Genomic DNA, 18,132 nt, shown 5'->3' with positions numbered 1-18,132 from the left:
TATTTTTATTGCTATTGTAAAGGTAATGTACAGAGGGGTTACAGTTACATAAGGCAATGAATACATTTCTTTTGGGGAGGGAGGGGTCTGGTCGTGGGGCCTGAACTCTGGGCCTGGGCGCTGTCCCTGAGCTCTTCAGCTCAAGGTTAGTGCTCTACCTTTTGAGCCACAGCACCACTTCCGGCTTTTTTTTATGCTTATGTGGTGCTGAGGAATCGAACACAGGGCCTCATGCATGCAAGGCAAGCGCTCTACCACTGAGCCACCTTCCCAGCCCAATGAATATATTTCTTATTGAATAGCTCAGTATTTTTTAAATCCATCCAATCTTAAAGCTACAGTTGATGGTAATATAATTGTAAGGAGAAGAAAACATGCATGAATTTTCTTTCACTTCATTTGAGTATTTTTTAATTTTATTGTCAAGATGATGTACACAGGGGTTACAGTTACATATGTAAGGTAGTGGTTAAATTTCTTGTGTAATTTGTTACCTTTCCCTCATTTTTCTCCCTATTCCCCCCCACCCTCATCCCCGGCTAGTTATTTTTACAATAGAATTTAGCTTCCTGGATGTGATTGGCCTATGTTAGGCTTCCCATATAGTTAGGATAACAAAGACTCATCATAATGCTAAGGTCTTTATTGAGAAGGGAATCTTAGGAACTTTGCTTCCCAGACTAGCCTTGAACCAACTATCTTCCCAATTTCAGTTTCCCAAGTAGCTAGGAATATAGCCATGAGCCACTGGCTCTTGACACAATTTTGTTATGTAGTGCTAAAGTACTTGTGCATCTTTCATTTACTGGCCTGTTCAGTTCAGACCCATGTGGTGATTGCTTTATGCCCCTTTTTTGGTGGCAATAGGTTGCCCTTGGGAGTCCAATATAATGGAGTGTCATGGCCCTCTGTGCTCTCTACCTCTGTTTTCCTGAGCTCCTGACCCAGACTTATAAGTATGCAGATGGAGGAGCCCTCTCATGAAAAGCTAGCATCAGAGCAGCACTTCTGGCCCACAACTCAGCCCCTCTTAGATCCACACTTTGTAGGCCAGAGGAGGGTTGGAGCAAAGCAAGAACCCAGTGATCTCATAAAACACAAGCCTCTCTCTTCACAGAGAGCTGCCCTGTATGCTGAGGGCTCCAGTTGCAAGCAGCAGGAACCATGTCCAGTGGGAGTGACTGGAAGGAAATCTGGTGCTGACACCACCCCTGGTAGAATTTATTGGAAGGAAGTCTGGTACTTACAGAATCAACAGGAGACAGAGGAACAGATTTAAAAGAGGGCAAGCATCAAGAAAGCTTAGACAAAGGATTCAGAAAAAGTCTAGCCAGCATGTTGGGCATAACTGCTACCACTCCAGGTAGTCCTGATGAATCTGTGTAGCCTTCCAGAGCCCAAAGACAAAGCATGAGTTAGGAACATCCAGATCCTGACTGTGCAGGACAGACAGACAATAAGCAAACCTTTCCCCCTTAGGCTCCTGGGAAGGAAAATAGCATCTGGCATTATCACTAATACAGAATTACTGCAAAGAGAGCTGTGCTATAGACAGTAAGGAATTTTAGTATAGTATAGACAAACAATAACATATTCCCTGCATTCATTTTAAAATATATCAGATTATTTTTTGCTAGTCATGGGGCCTGAACTCTGGGCCTGGGTGCTGTCCCTCAGCTCTTCAGCTCAAGGCTAGCGCTCTACCACTTGAGCCACAGCGCCACTTCCAGCCTTTTCTGCTTATGTGGTGCTGAGGAATCGAACACAGGGCCTTGTGCATGCAAGGTAGGGACTTCTGAGCCACCTTCCCAGCCTCTATATCAGATTTTTTGTAAAGCACTTAGCAAGGGAACAAGATGATTGTGATTATTAAAATTGACCAGATTAGCTCTTTCTGAATCACAAACTAGTAAAGGAAACTAACACTAGCAGGACTCAGACTGGAGGGGGCAGTCTTCAGGTGAAGGATGTTATATGCAATTCTTTAATTTGGATCTTTAGAAAGTCTTAAGGAAAGGAGAACAGTGGTTACCAAAGATTTTTCCAACTAGGGAGTATAAATGTGGCAATGGGAATCAGCAGAACACGGGTGCTAAATAAAACAATGTCTAAAAGATGCCATTGTTTGAAATTAGCTCCTTAGACTGACATGTAATTAACTTGTGCCACTGGTTTAATTTCTTGTGTGGATTTCGCTACAGGAAACCATACATGGGTGGTAAGTTGTTTTCCTCTCTGAACACAGAGGAAATGTACTGGGTATGAACTAGTGGCAGAAGTCATATATCAGTAGTCTGTAGAGGGTCTACATAAATCCTTTTCTCTAAAGTTATTTAACTGTTTTGAAAATGGTTTCAACAGAAGTAATTCCAATTGCCCCAGAAAGGAAACCAGAGTCTTAAAAAAAATATACTCTCTTTGCTGAGCAAGGCAAACATATCAGTATGCAGAGAAACAAACCAGTCTCTTGTGCTTTATTTCCTTAACGAATCCACCAAAATGCATACTTTATGTCTTTAAAGGGCTGATAAAGAATTCTCTGGCCATTAAAAATGAATTCCTACAACAGATTTCCAGATACTTTAAAAAGGCAGGTATTTTAAAAGATTTTTTTTGTTATTTACAGTAACTTATGGAACGTTTCACATATGATAAACACAATAGTTATTTTTGTTCTTTTGGAGAACAAAAAACAGAGTGAAAGCATAATCTCTGGGGGAAGGATTTCTCCATTTAATATATTCAATAATTTTCTATTTTCCTGTGTACTTCTATGCATAAACTAATATATCCAAACCTAGACCTTTTTATATTACGTAACTTTATTTTCTTGTATAATTCTATGCATAAATTAGCACACAAACCTAGACCCTTTTTTATAAGTATTTTATTGTGAAAACACTGTACAGAGGGGTTCTAGCCTCTTTCATAGCCAAGCTCTTCATGGAATAAGATTTTTCCAATAAGCTCTTAGTGACATTCTGTCATGATGGGTTTTTGTTTTTATTCTTCTAAGAATTAATGTTTAAAATAAAAATGTTTGTATCTGTGAAGATAAGAGCTTGATGCTATATGAAGATGACTAAAAAGTCATTTAGTAAAGTCAGCTCTAGTTTTGAGAACTAGAAGCAGCAAATGTACAAACTAGATGGCACTACAGAGAGCATTATAGCTCTCCATGGTCAACAGAACTGGTAAGAAAGAAATTTAGACTCCAATTCCTTGGGCCCACACTCAGAAGAAAGATCTGATTATTATTGGTCTTACTTCCCCCAAATCTTCACATAACTCATACCCTGGATTTCTAGTTTTTGCTCAAATGTCACCTCAGCATGGCCTTTGCTGCTGTTTTTAATTAAGGTTTTCCTTCTTTTGACCAGAGTGCCCCAACCCATTTTCCTGCTTTACAATCCCTCATAGAACTCATCTGACACTGTATACATTTTGCTTGTGTGTGTGTGTGTGTGTGTGTGTGTGTGTGTGTGTGTGTGTGTGTGGTTTTCCTCCCCTATTTGGTTGGAATCTCAGTGAACACAAAGAATTTTTTTATCTGTCTGTCCCTTTTCACCTGTTCAGCCCCTGGCACATGGCAAGTGCTCAGCCCTTATGTGCTAACAAAATAAGACAACATTTTGGCTAATGATTTCTGTATAAATACATCCAATTAACTTTGTGGTTTAAAAAAATCAATTTTACACCAATTATTTTATTTGATTGTTTTAATATCTGCATTGCATTTTTGAGGAAGGATTTTTTTTTATCCCAGTTTACCATGTAGGGACATAGGGGCTCAGAAAGTTTCTTTCTAGAAAGTAGAAGCCAGCAGGGTGCTCAGTTACTTCCCATGAATCATTGCTTCCACACCAGTTTCAAATCCTTCTGGCCAGAGAAATCAATGCTTCATAGTAAGCATTATTAGTCAAACTTCAGTTCAAGTGGAGCTTAGAATGAAAATGATTACAGAATTTTGATGTAATCTATGCACATATGTGTCTCTTTCCTTAAGACTACATAAATATACTATATGATATATATGTATATATGTATATATACACACACACACACACACACACATATATATATATATATATATATATATATATATATATATATATATATACATATAGTGGCAAATACATTGTTCTACTGTGGAGGACTCTCAAGTATTTTCAACCTAACGTCTCAATTGAAACTTCTATTTGCTTCCTTCATGAAAATGGATGATTCTTGTACAGGCCGTGGGATATCCATCTCAAAGAGTCTGATACTCCTTTTCTCTAAAGCTTTTCTGATTCATGTCATGCTGTGCTCAGGGAGACATTTCACATAGTAGTTAAAAATTACAAAACCAGAGTCACATAGTAAAACCTACCTCACATAACAAAACCAGCTACATGGCAGGCAGAGGTAGGAGGATCATTGTCTGAGCGGGTTCTGGGGAAAAGTGTAAGTCCCTCCCTGAAAACTAAAGGAAAAAAGGAGTGGTGGGATGTGGCTGCAGTGATAGAGTGCTCACCTGAGTCAAACTCAAGTACTGTTCAAAAAAACCCTTAAAATAGACAGAACTTCAAAGGTTATACAGTTGAAATTTTCAACACAAATTGCCTTTTCTCTTTATGTATAAAATGGGGCTATTACTAAATTCTGATAAATAAATTTGATTATACAAATAAAACACTCAAGGTAAGGCATGTGACTTGTTTTAATAATTTCCTTGAGCTTCTACAATCACGAACCACAGACTGGTGGTTTAAACAGAAATCTAATGCCTCACAGTGCTGGAGTCTGAATGTCTGAGACCAAGATGGGCACAGGCCTTAGTTGCTTGTGAAAGCTGCAAGGAAGAATCTGTTCTTTGCTGTCCCCTAGCTTCTGGTGGTTTGCTGACAGTCTTTGCTACTGTTGGCTTGTAGAAGTATCTATCCTACTCCATTCTCCCCCTACTCCTCCATATCTTGGCCTCCATCTTCACACGGTGTTCCCTGTTCATGGTAAAAAGATACCAATCCTATTAGAGTAGGCACCCACCCTATACATCTTCAATGACCCTGTTTTTTCTAAGCTGTTGAAGTTTAGGGCTTTACATATGAATTTGGGGAGACACAATTCAACCCATAACACTGGTTTTACCATTTTTGTATTTATGGCATTTACCCTGCACTTAATGTCAGGAAATAGTTGTCAAATTCAACAGATTTGAAGGAATGTCTCTAGAAGGTTTAGCAGAACATGAACTAGCAGATAAGGGACCTTATGAAAACTGCTTTTCCATCCAAGATTCACCAAAAGAGGAAACTCCCTTCTGGCTAGTCCTTTACTGCCCTTTGTCATAGGTCCTTGGAGCTGGACAACACATCAATAAATGAGGATTTCTTTATTTAAGACTTTCCCAGTGGGGCTTTTGTGAATAGATAGTAGTAATACCTTGACATAAGGAGATAGACTTAGATGTGACATTTATAATGGTGATTTAAAAGTTTGTCTAAAACTCTGAATAACTAAGTGTTCCTTCGAAATTTTTACTATGACTTTTAATATGATAAATGTGTCCTCACAGGTATGTTAATAATAATAATAATATATATTCTTAAAAGGGTTTCAAATTTTATGACATTTGTAGTCTGATTATAAAGTAATGAAGTAGACTCCACAATCTATATACATAGATAGAAAGAGAACTCTTTCAATGAAAATTTATGTTGAATTTTTAGTAGCTGAATGGCAATGTTCTGAATTATATATTCATATATAAAATTGGTATTTCTTCTACAATTCTATTATCTACAATTCTATTATCAGAATGTTTGAGGTTGCTTTTCATACTGTACATATTTACTTGGCTATTTAAGGATATATTCATAGTGTCTGCTTTAAGTGGTTAGTACTGACATCTTGAACAAATCCGTGTTAGCATTTGTTGGGAATGGAGTTGTCCATGGAGGCTGAGATCTTATAATAAAAGTCTGTGAATATCTATTGAAGAAATGACAGTGGGTATGAGGTGGGGGAGAGGGAGGGGGGAGGATGTGAAGTCATTTCTTCTGTTTAGAAGAATTGCCTACTGTAATTGTAATACTATATTCAGAAGTTGTGAAAACAAGTTTTATTTCCTATGAGTTAGATTTTTATGACACCTTGAGTGTCTCCTAAATGTCCTACATTGTGTCCAATGATTTCAAGCTTTCTGTAATGAGAGAAAGACAGGTGAAGGGAAAAGACAGAATGAGCACACATACAGAGGGCAGGAAGGTCACTGTAACATCTGGCCCTGGTTGACTGGACTCATTTTTGTTAGTGCTCATTAAATTCACATTAATGCATGAACTATTCTGAATGTGTAAATGCCATTTGGGGTGGGCTGCTTGTTTTTGCTCAGACCAATAGCATTAACTTTGGGGGTCTCTCCCTGGTTGCTTATTGCCAATGGCATTTGACCTGGGGTCACACCTATAGTTAACCCTTTCCTGTAGGTCAAAACCAAACTAATTTGGTGAGAAGTAAATTGGAAATGAATCATCTGCACAGCAGGTGTCCCCTATGGAGAAAGTTTCCCAGGTGGAAACATTTTAAGATCTGTTGCTGGCCCATCTCTGAAGACGCTTCAGAGGTCAGGGAGGCAGTTCCAAGATGTCCCATGTGATGGGGATCTGGAAAGGAATGTAGCAGGTGCACACTTTGGGTGGTTTCCTCACCAGCTTGGGGAGACTTTCAAAGAAGTTCATTTTGGAGATGATTTATTCATATATTCATGAACATTTGTCTTGGGCATTCTTTGTGGACTGATTGACTTGCCCTAAATGATTGGATCTTTACCCTTTACCCCTCCCTCCCACTAGCAACTGAAGACTTTGAAGAAAGAAAATATTGAAGTTTTCTTTTTCTTTTTTCTAGAGGATGAGGAAGATGAGGAAATGGTGGAATCCAAAGTTGGCCATGAATCAGAACCAGAAAATCAAGACAAAAAGCAGGAGGTGAAGGAAGGTATGATGTGGGAGATGTATGGAATAACTATATTGATGTTTGGTTTTCTTTTACCAACATAAGGAATGCTAGAGATCAATAAAAATTAAATTTTTATCCCCATATGTAAGGTTTTCTATGATTATTCAATGTATCACAGTTAACAATTTAAACTACTATCTCCAAAGCAAGAGTCATTTATTTCTTGCCTGACAGAAGCAAATAGAATGAAAATGCATGCAGTTACAGTGAAAGTATTACTAGTGATAAACAAAGGTAATTTCAGCTGGGTACTGGTGGATCATGCTTGTAATCCTAGCTACTCAAGAGGCTGAGATCTGAGGATCACAGTTAAAAGCCAGCCCAGGCAGAAAAGTCTGTGAGACTCTTGCTTCCAATAAACTATTCAGAAAAAGCTGAAAGCTAGCAATGTGGCTCAAGTGGAAGAGTGCTAGCCTTGAACACAAAGAGGCTCAGGGACAGTGCTCAGTTGCTGAGTTCAAGCCCCAGAACTGGCAAAACAGAAAAAGAAAAGATAATATCAGTTATATCATTGTATCATTCACTTCACTACATATGCCCAATGATCAATGATCATATAAAGAAAAAAATTAATAATTACTTTAATGGTGAATTCTGATTTTTCCATATGTTCTACATGTAAGTATCAGCAGTAATCATTAGTACTAACTGTGCTGTTGAAGGTTTCCCTCCACTCTGTTCCTGAGGAGAAATAACCTCTTTCATAGTCCAGAGATAACTGTAACTAATGTTAAGTGTTTACAATATATTGGCTCTTCCCCAAGAAGTCTACTCTTCATTCTTTTGAAACATATACCATTATTTTTACTATTCCATAGGTAAAAAAATTTGGAAGATTCATTTCTATTCCTTTCCCCTCCCCAAAATTAGATAAATGTATATACAAGATGCAAGGTACCAAAATCAAATACAGTGACAACAGGGATATACCATAGGGGGAAAAATTACATACATTAAAACATTAAAAATAACAGAAAAAAGAAATAGCTCTTGTGTCCATATCTCGGGTGGGGGAATTAGGGGAGAGAAAGGATAGTGCAAGAAAAACAAAAGAGGGGGTAACAATGCCCAACAAGAAATGTACTCATTACCTTCCTGATGCAACTGTAACCTCTTTCTACAGCATCTTTACAAGAAAATCATTTTTAAAAAATGGAAGAGAGGGTTTGAAAATGTACCCAAGAATACATAATCAAGTGATGAATCAACATTTATGGTTGAATTCAAAGCCAAAGGCATCTCTATGACATTTCCTCACAAATCTATTATTTATTTATTTTTACTACAGTGAGATTCTCAACCTGTTCAATTAGGAGATTTTGAATATCATTGTTATGAACAACTGGAGAGGGAAACCTGAGAACTGAGAGTAGATTAAAATGTTCATCCATATTTCCAACTGAGTTTCTAGTCTAACTCTAATTGGTCTAACCCTGATTAGAAGCCCATTGAATTTCTTAGTTTTAAAGATAAACTGTAGCTCTGACACAAGGCATGGCACATAGTTGGCACTGAGGATTTTTACAGGAGTTTGCATATTGATCCCACGTACTTCAGTCTCTTTTTACTTTCAGGAAAAAGGAAGCATTGTGTAGTTTGAACCTACTGCAGATCATACCCATTCATGATCCTATCCATTAATATGCAACTAAATTAGACAATTGTTAATTATTAAATTTGCCTCATGTTAAGAATCATTTGACGTTGTAAGTCATTTGAAGTATGTGGGCTTAGTTTTGTTTTAATCAGTTTCATGCAATCAGTTATCTAAAAGCCATTGCAAGGCTTTGTTAAATACACTAACCCTGGGGCCTACCTGGAACTAAATCATTACTCTGCCATTTTATTAGCTGATCACTGCTGACTTAGTTAATTTGCATCTTCTTGGCCTCAGTTTCCCCATTTGCCAAGCAGAGATGATGTCTACCATTTAAGGATCTTAGTAAGATCAAAAGGAGCCAATAAGAAACAACTTGGCATCAAGTAAGTGCTGTATAAGTTTTCCAAGTTATCATTAGCGGTCTTGTCTTCCAGTGCCCTGGTCTGTGACTAGGTCCTATCTGGTGTGCCTTAGTCTCTGTGCTCAACTTTTCCATAGTCATAACTTTGGAACAGGAGCCCAATTGCCTGGGCCACAATGAAACAGATGCAGGCAAATGCTTTCCAACTCCTTCCAGAACTGTCATTAAGTCCAATTCCTGTTCTTGTGCCTGGTCTCAGGCAATGAGGAGGTGGGAGTGTGGTCAAGTTCTAGAGGATGAATGAGGGCAGAAAGGAGATTCAGAATCTTAGCGATGACATCGACAGAGGTACCAGGGTTGTTTTGTATTTGTTGGGAGATATTTCATATTTAAATTTCTCCTAAAAACACTTCTTTTTTTTTTTATTGTGAAAATACCGTACAGAGGGGTTACAATTACATGGGCAAGGTAATGAGTACATTTCTTATCAAGAATTGTTGCCTCCTCCTTTGTTTCCCCTTCCCATCACTTCCCATCGCCCTCTTCCCACCACCCCCCTTCCCACCCCCCCCCTTCCCACCACCCCCCACCCCCGCTGCCCACCGTCCCCTCCCCCCCTGCTAAAGTTGTAAAGTTTATTTTTCAACATAACATCTTGTACATCTCATTGTTGCAATGGGTCCACCTGTACCCCTATTTAAACAATTTGTTTTTTCCCTTCCCCTCCACAAATTATACCAACATCAAATACAGAAAATGCCTTTTTTAACTTGGTAAGCTGTTGGTGACTCACACCTATAATCCTGGCTACTCAGGAAGCTGAGATCTGGTTCAAAGCCAGACTAAGAAGACAAATCTGAGAGAATCTTATCTCTAATTAACCAGCAAAAAGCCAGAAATGGAGATGTGGCTCAAGTAGTAGAGCACCAGCCATGAAGAAAGCAAAGCAAGAGCATAAGGCCTTGAATTCAAGCCCTAGTACACACACACACACACACACACACACACACACACACACACACACACACACACACACACACACACACACACAAACCTAATCAGTCATTATCACAGGCACAGAAAGGGGGAAAAACAGTTAAAATACTTTTTGTTTTGCTAACTGTGTTTAAGTCATACAGGGTGATGAGAAGCTGGTTTTTCTGACTCTTGGCTTAGGTTCCCTATCAACACCACCCCTCAAACCCCTCAAACCCAATCTCCAAAACATCTCTCCTGGAGGAGCAAAGAAACCTCCTTCTTAAATTCCAAGCATCAAAACACCCTGCCTTTTTTTTTTTAACTGTTCCTCATGCTACATGGAATTGATTAAAGTCACATTAAAAGTCAAGCCGTTTGAAAGAACGTTTCCTGTTACTGCTGCACTCGTGTGCCTTCTTCTCCATTAATGGCTTTTCTGAAAATTAGCACATAATGGGTTAAAAGCATGTTTATGTTGGCATCAAACTATCTGGCTGGGTTTTTATTTTTTATTTTTTAACGTGAGACAGTATCTTGCAGTTTTAAAGGAATCTCTAGCAGATGTAACGGCGGCGCCATTCACAGGCTCCACAGTACACGGCAGTGTCAGCACTTCGTTACGAATCCTCTGTTGCAGGGATTGTTTTTTTATTCTACCATAAAAATATGCTCTGGGCTAAAACTTAACAGTCAGTTTCAGACACATTTTTGAGAAATCTAGCTTTGGGGGGGGCAGGGCGGGCAATGAAGAAAAAAGTAGTAAGGGAGAAAGTTGCAGGAAAAAAAAAAAGTAAATGAGTGCTCACTAGCTTTTAACATTTTTACCCATGTGGCATCAAAGTGCATGGAACAGTAAAAATATGTAGGTAGTTTTGTGTATGTATGTGAGTGACCATACTGGGGCGTGAACTCAGGGCCTAGGTATTGTCCTTTGCTCATTTGTTTGTCCTTTTTTTTTTCTCAAACCTGGTATACTATCACTTGAGCCACACTTCAACACCTGGCTTTTGAGTGATTAATTAGAGATCAAAAGTCTCAGGGATTCATTTCACTTAGAATCATCTTATCTGGTCATATGTACATAGCTTTTGAGCTTTTCTGCTCATTTGATAAGATTATCCTAGACATATACTAATTATTGCAAATAAGGGAATTATATCATTATTCTGGGTTATATGTAAGTCATATCCCTATATTCTACTCTTTGTAGATCTTTTTTAAAGTGTACTTCAAATGTATGGAAGTTTAGTAACTGTTGGCTTCTGAAGGAATCATCCTATATGTCATGAAAACCAGTAAATAAAGAAAAAAATAAATAAGCAAATAAAGCAAATAAAGAAAAAAACATTTTCTGCTTTACTTCTAAGGAAAATATTACCCATTATCCCTATTGTATTCTGATTACCTTTTGCTAGTAAATAAATTCATACCTTTTTCTACTATGAACTCCTTGAAAATATAATTTATTACTTTTAGGGTATAGAGAAAACTACAGAAATATTGAAAAAAGAGCTTGGGGCTCATCCTAGAGCCAAAGAATTCTATCCCTATTTGTTTGTATCATATTTTAAGTTTTGATGATTCCATTTATCAATATTTTTAACATCCAAGGGAACTTTATTTCTGAATACACTCTTTTGTTTGCAGTTTCTGCCTACTTTATTTTCATAATATCATAACCATGCTTATCAATTTAAAGATCTTTAAGAAAAAGTAGTTTTTTTTAAATCAAAATAACTATGACCCTACTTAATTTGCAAGTTGAATATTGTTTATGACTTTAAGAAGTAATTATCTGTTCATGTGCATTATTATTTTGTGCAAACAAATCAGGTCGTTTGATCCCTCTTAGACATCAAAGTTTAATGCAAACTATAGCCTTTGTTTTGCTCCAGTAGCCATTTAATTTCAGGCCAAATATTGCATTGTCAAGCACAGTATCTAAAGAGGCCACTGCTTTGCCCACCTGAACTTGGCCCCTGCAAGTACACTTTGATCAGCCATTTATGTTCCTCTGGAGAAGAGCTAGGTGTATTGAAAGCTGAGATCAAAGTGACAATACACTACAGGGAAGAAAAAATTACAGAAAATTACACAGATATTATTTTTTTATTCAAGGTAATGGACCTCTAAGAAAAGATACAGGTGCATTACAAGTGGCTCGAATACAAACAGAGACTACACAGAGTTTTTTAGAACACAGAAAAGGAATAAAGAGAAAAAGTTCCTACTTCTTTGCTTAATTTCAAGTGTGTCTCAAATCATCCATTAATGGTGGCCATGGCTGTGTGAGTCTTTTTAAAATACGACATTGTTTGGTCCCTACTCCTTGTTTACTGAAGTTTATTTATGTAAAAATATTAGCCAGAGTAAAGTGGAGCTAGCATCTTATAGATCTTTGCCTTTTCCCTAGTTTATATAATAGTTTATGGTATTGAATGAGCCAGTTTAAATGTTACATTGGAGTTTTAAAATTACTACTTATTTGCTAATTATTGAAAGAGTAGCTATGTGTCAAGCATTCTTTCGTGCTCAAACCACTCTTTAAAGTTTAGGTATCACTATTCCTATTTTAGAGATAAAACTTCTCAGAGGGGGTTAACTGCTGAAAAAAGCAGAGTTAAAAAATGACAGGGTAATTCTAGCTTGGTTTTTCCATTTTCTTCACCTGTTCTCTCAATTCCTAGACAGAGTCTGCACATCTCCAGCTTTGCCATTTCTCTAACTGGTATCTGGGCAACACAACACAGAAGAAATGGAGGGAGACTTGGGAAAATTCCAGTGTGCAGTGGGAATTTTAGGGCTCTGGAGCCTTAGATAAGGAAATGTTTCTCACTTCCTTTAGGAATTCTAGGTTGTACCATGTTTGGAAACCTTCTGGTGTAGCTGGTATAGGTGATGATGTGCCATAATAGTACAAAGACAACATTGCTTACAGTGTGAACCAACTACATGAAAATTATTCTACTTTGTTAAACAAACAGATTTTTCAGCCCTCCAGCCTCCCTGGATCATAGTTTCTGGCAGGAAAGGAGAAGCCAACAAGGGAGGGATGTTTTAAATCATCTAAGTTTGAGACACCCAGTGACTTTGATATGCATTAATTAAACCAAGTAATATGTTCATAAAATATTTTGTTGAATGTAATTGTACCTCAAAAGATTCTTCTGACCACATCACCATGTAGAAACTTGTCTTGGTAATAAAGATGGTCATGGAAGTTTGAACTTTTTAGGAAACTCAGGCATCACAACTGTGTTTGTGGATGGCCTTCCTCCTACAAGTTGAGCTATGCTACTAAAGGTTAGCAATCCAATGTTCATGGAGGTGTCTCTGCACAAGAATTGAACTAGGGTTTTTGGAGGTCCCCAGAGGTTCAGTTAGTAGATTCTGTCCTGGAGGTTTTCCAGTTTGGGATAGTTTCTAATCCCTTCTCTATAATGTTATGCAAAACTACTATTGAAGGAATGGTTTCTATAACTGACTCATGATAAAGTAAAACTCAATTTCAGATTCTATGACACACTGCTGATTAGTTCATCCCTCTGTCTTATTTTGTATGTTAGGATTCAGTGTGTTAATATTAATTATACTATAAATAATGCATAAAAGAAATTGTGGAGTACCTTATAGAAGCATTTGTTTGTTCCATGTGTTTATTTAAAGGCGAACTATAGCTGGGCAAGAACATATTTGTAAAAATATAGTTCAGCTTTAATGAAACTTTATAACAAATATCAGCCTTTCCAACTATCCATCCAAAGTAAAATAAGTTTATTTAGTAAAAAAGGAAAAAGGCACTACTTGGACATTATTATAGGTAATTACTGATTGTTTAATATATACCCTTATAATAGTATGTAATATACAATTATGTAAATTTACCTATTATGCCTATTTGAGCTGTTTTTCAAGTTCACTTCTAAAGAAAGAAACATTCAGAACTGATTGCTAAAGACATGATCATTTATTTTTTATTTGTAATCACTTCCTATTCTTTATAATAAGAATTATTCCAGTTAAGATATGGAGGAATACTAAAGAGGTTTTGGAACAATTTAGAATCCATATTAATAATGGTTTGCTTCATTGTGTCCTATTACTCTTCATAAGTTGTCCTTAGACTTTGGTTTCTCTGGAAAAGTTTTAATTGTCCCTCTTTTCTTTCCTAACAATTTCTTTTATAATAAAAGCTCCACCAAGAGAGCTGACTGAGGAAGAAAAACAGCAGATCCTTCATTCAGAGGAATTCCTCATCTTTTTTGATGGAACAATTCGGGTAATTGAAAGAGCTTTGGCTGAAGACTCCGATATCTTTTTCGACTACAGTGGTCGAGAACTAGAGGAAAAGGATGGGTTAGTCTCGCTTGCATTCATTAAAATATCTATATAGGCATATAGATATAAGGGACTATATATAAGGGACATATATATATAATGACAAGTTGTCATTTGTATAATGTCTTTATTCTTGTTTTTTAAGATACAAAGACTCACATGTTGCTCAGGCTGGTCCTAAATCCCTGGGCTAAAGCAATCCTCTAGCCTTAGCCTCTTTTGTATGCAATGCTCCATCTGTTGATTCTGAATATATTTTTATGTATTAATTGGTCAAATCCCAAATCTAGCAAATCTGAGGAGGATGAAATTCTAGGATTGATTTTGTCTAGCAGCTTTGACAATGAGCTTTGGTTATAACTTCTGACCTGAAATTTCTCTGTAATTATCATGTTTGTCTATGAAATGCTTTGGAATTTAAGACCTAGAGCCCGGTCCAGGTGAAAGAGATGGGAAGTGTATCATTCACTGTCCTTCGGGGAAAAAATTTTTATAGGGAATTTGTATTTCATTCTCTAGATCCATTTTTAATGGCTCAGCAAACAGAAAGCTAAAGAAACTAAACATGAAACATAGGATAACTTAGCTGGCATGACAGATGAGAATCTGGAAACTGCTCTTTTTTCAGCCTATGAGATTATGCAAAAAGATTATGCATATATATGCATTTATATGTATATTTACACATACATTTTGGGAAACAGGTATGATTAAAGGATATTAGAAACAAAATAAATAAATAAGAAAGCAAGACAACATGTCATTGTAGGGTAACAGGAGCTACTTTACAAGCCTTATAAGAAATGATATAGCTAGGTTTTAGCTACAAACTACTTTCATCCAAGAGCTTGTCCTTTTCATCAGACCTAATTTTTCACCCTTTCTAAAATTCAAAGGCATTCTTAAAGGACAGTGTGGTATCATTATTGAGGACACCCAAAGGAATTAACAGACGCTCTGGAAACAGTTCCAAAGTGGAGCTCTAAAAATGTTCTCAAGAGTTGTCAGCAACTTTAGAATACTTTGAATATAAATTGAACAACTTGTCCTGTGGGGTTTGCTTTCTTTTAAAAAGCCACTGCTTATGGCTCAGTTGATTTTGTTTGTCCTGTTATTTTCTGAGTGTCTGTGTCTCTACCTAAATTTGAAATGGTGGAACTGATAGAGTTGGGGTTGGTGGAGAGACCATAATAGGTCAGCTGATTTGGGCCCAAATAAACAGTCTAGAGCTCGGTTATCCAGTGAGGAAAGGAGCTCCACAAGATGAGTGATGTGGGGAAAACAGCAAACTAAGAGAAAAGTGAACATGGAGGAATTCCGGAACTGAAACTCAAGCAACTTAGGCAGCATTTTTTGCAGATCCAAACCCGCTGGCACAGAGCAAGCCTTACTCACGTTAAGTCCTCAGTCCCTTGGAGCTACTGTCTGAGCAGTCCAGAGTTCTTCAAAGATGGTGTTGGCATCACTTGAACATTAACCTAGTAAACACTAGCCAAAGTGTAATCCTCTTAGACCTAAATGCTGTTTAGGACCATGACAGAAAGGTTAAGTGTCTGAAACACTTCTGGTGAATCTCTCATTCTTCACCAGGCTGTCTCATTGAATAAATTATCACTATTGGAAGTAGAGCTGTGGTTTAAGTGGTAGAGCACCAGCCTTGTGCAAAAGAAAAAAAGCTAAAGGACAGCACCTAGGCCCTGAATTCAAGCCCTACTACCAGCACAAAGACAGGAAAGAAGGAAGGAAGGAAGGAAGAAATGAAGGAAGGAAGAAAAGAAGGAAGGAAGGAAGGGAAAGGAAGAAAGGAAGGAAGGGAAAGTATAAAACAGAAAAAGAGAGAGAGAACTAATGATCACTACCACTGCTGGGCAAGGAGGCAGCTAAGGAAGCCTACTAGAATTTACACGGAGAAAGAAACATGTATATCACTTCTAATGAGATATGAAGTAGCATTGATTACTAAGAATTGCCTTTTTCTATGCTCCCTTGATAGCAGGGAAATTTAATAAATGGTGCTTCAGACTAAAACCTATTAGGGGAAGGAGTATGCTTCAGGATCAGCCAACATGGGAACCTGAAACAAATATGACATATCATACCAGGCTTAGAATAACATGTGGAAAACTTTTCTGTGTCTACAGAGAGAGCTGTTCGTAAAGGAGACCATCTTTACTTCATTTATTTGTGATCAGAGTTTGCTGTCCAGATTGACATGTTGGCCTCTGAGAGTATTATGTGCCATACTTTTGCCACTTCACTGATTTAGTATAAGCAACATAGAGAGAAAGCCTCATTCTGAAGCACCATATTTATCACTGCTGTTTAAACCTTCCTAGGGATGTTCAAGCTGGAGCCAATCTTTCTTTCAATCGTCAGTTCTATGATGAGCATTGGTCCAAGCATCGAGTAGTCACTTGTATGGACTGGTCTCTCCAGGTAAGAATTATTATTGGCAGAGTATAAGTTCATGCATTTGGCTGAATAGATCCAGGTACCAGTGGCTCATGCCTATAATCCTAGCTACATAAGGGACTGAAATCTGAGGATCTCAGTTTTCTAAACCAGTTAGGACAGGAAAGTCTGCGAGACTTGTAATGCCAGACTGTAGAGCCAGAAGTGAAGCTATAGCTCAAGTGGTAGAATACTGGCTTGAGCACCCAAGCCCTGAGGACTAGCACAAAAAAGTATGAAATTTAACAAACAAAAATACACAAATAAATAGAGATTTATTTATCCACATCGTATATACTTACTAACAATTCTCTTCTCTATGCCTCCTGATTTTCTTTCTTGTTTTATAAGGCTTTGTTTTAATTCTACACTAAGTTATTTGTGTTCATTGAGTCCCTACTATGTGCTAGATACCATGCAAGAAATTAAACCATTCTGTCTATAAAACTCTAATTAGAGTCACCACTGATTTCTACTGTTCCTATCCTGTGGATATTTTGAAGCCTTCATCTGCTTTGACCTCTGTGCAAATTGGCTGAATTGACTTTATTATTCTTTTAGAAACACCCTCCTTCCATTGAATTCTCTTTGGTCTATTCTACTTTCTGCTAGTCCTCTGACATTTCAAGAATTCCTTGATCATGCCCTCAGCATTGACCCTTTGTCTCAATACACTTTCTGGGAAAGATCACTTCCCTGTCTGTAGCTTCAACTACAACCTACACTACCTGCTTTATTTCTCTCTCCATCTCACTCCTGGATTCAACTTTGTATACCAGACAAAGCCACACAGATGTCATACAGAATTTCAAACTGATCTTACATTCCTTATTCCTACATAACACACATATCCTATTTCCCATATCCTTTCTTTCCTATTATAATTATATCTATGTTAAAGGCATCACAGTGTACCCAGAAGTCTAAAGCATAACTTCCTGAACCATTTTCTAGAACCCAGGCTGTTATTAAGACTCTCCACTTTGCACGTATATTAATCATCTTATAAAGAGGTGCAATTTTTAACTTCCTAACTATCTGGACCTTAATGCGTATCCATTTAGAGTTTTCTCTCAAGCCATCTAACCAATCTTCTGAAAACACAAATCTAATTACTCCATTTTCTAAATTTCCCTGGCCAATAGAACAAAAGTCTAAACTCCCAGGGTGGCATCGGCAGTGAAAGCAGGCAAATTTACCAAAAGTTTACTTGATAAGTAAGCAAGTTAGCCAGCTGACAACATACCATGCATGATGCCCAGCACTGAGCAGTTAAGCAACATGTACAAAGGCACATGGATCAGTTGGGTTAATGTCAGAATTTGAATACAGAAGGTCTGGTATCCATGTTTGTAATTTGTTATAATTTGTGTATCTTAAACATCAAACACTGTGCCAATTT

General features: G+C 37.4%; 1 protein-coding gene across 1 annotated transcript in view; it reads left to right on the top strand.

Annotated features, from left to right (window-relative positions):
* The window catches only part of Dync1i1 (dynein cytoplasmic 1 intermediate chain 1), a 278,997-nt gene that overhangs the window by 153,162 nt on the left and 107,703 nt on the right, over positions 1-18,132 (top strand). Inside the window, exons 7-9 of the mRNA XM_042684669.1 lie at positions 6,892-6,981; positions 14,135-14,297; positions 16,616-16,715. Coding sequence (XP_042540603.1) covers positions 6,892-6,981; positions 14,135-14,297; positions 16,616-16,715 — 353 coding nt within the window. The remainder of the gene's footprint in view (positions 1-6,891; positions 6,982-14,134; positions 14,298-16,615; positions 16,716-18,132) is intronic.

Source organism: Dipodomys spectabilis, unplaced genomic scaffold, assembly GCF_019054845.1.
Source record: "Dipodomys spectabilis isolate Male_0828 unplaced genomic scaffold, ASM1905484v1 ptg000089l, whole genome shotgun sequence".
NCBI lineage: Eukaryota > Metazoa > Chordata > Mammalia > Rodentia > Heteromyidae > Dipodomys > Dipodomys spectabilis.
Note: the sequence above shows the minus strand (reverse complement) of the source record. Positions and strands in the feature narration are given on the sequence as shown.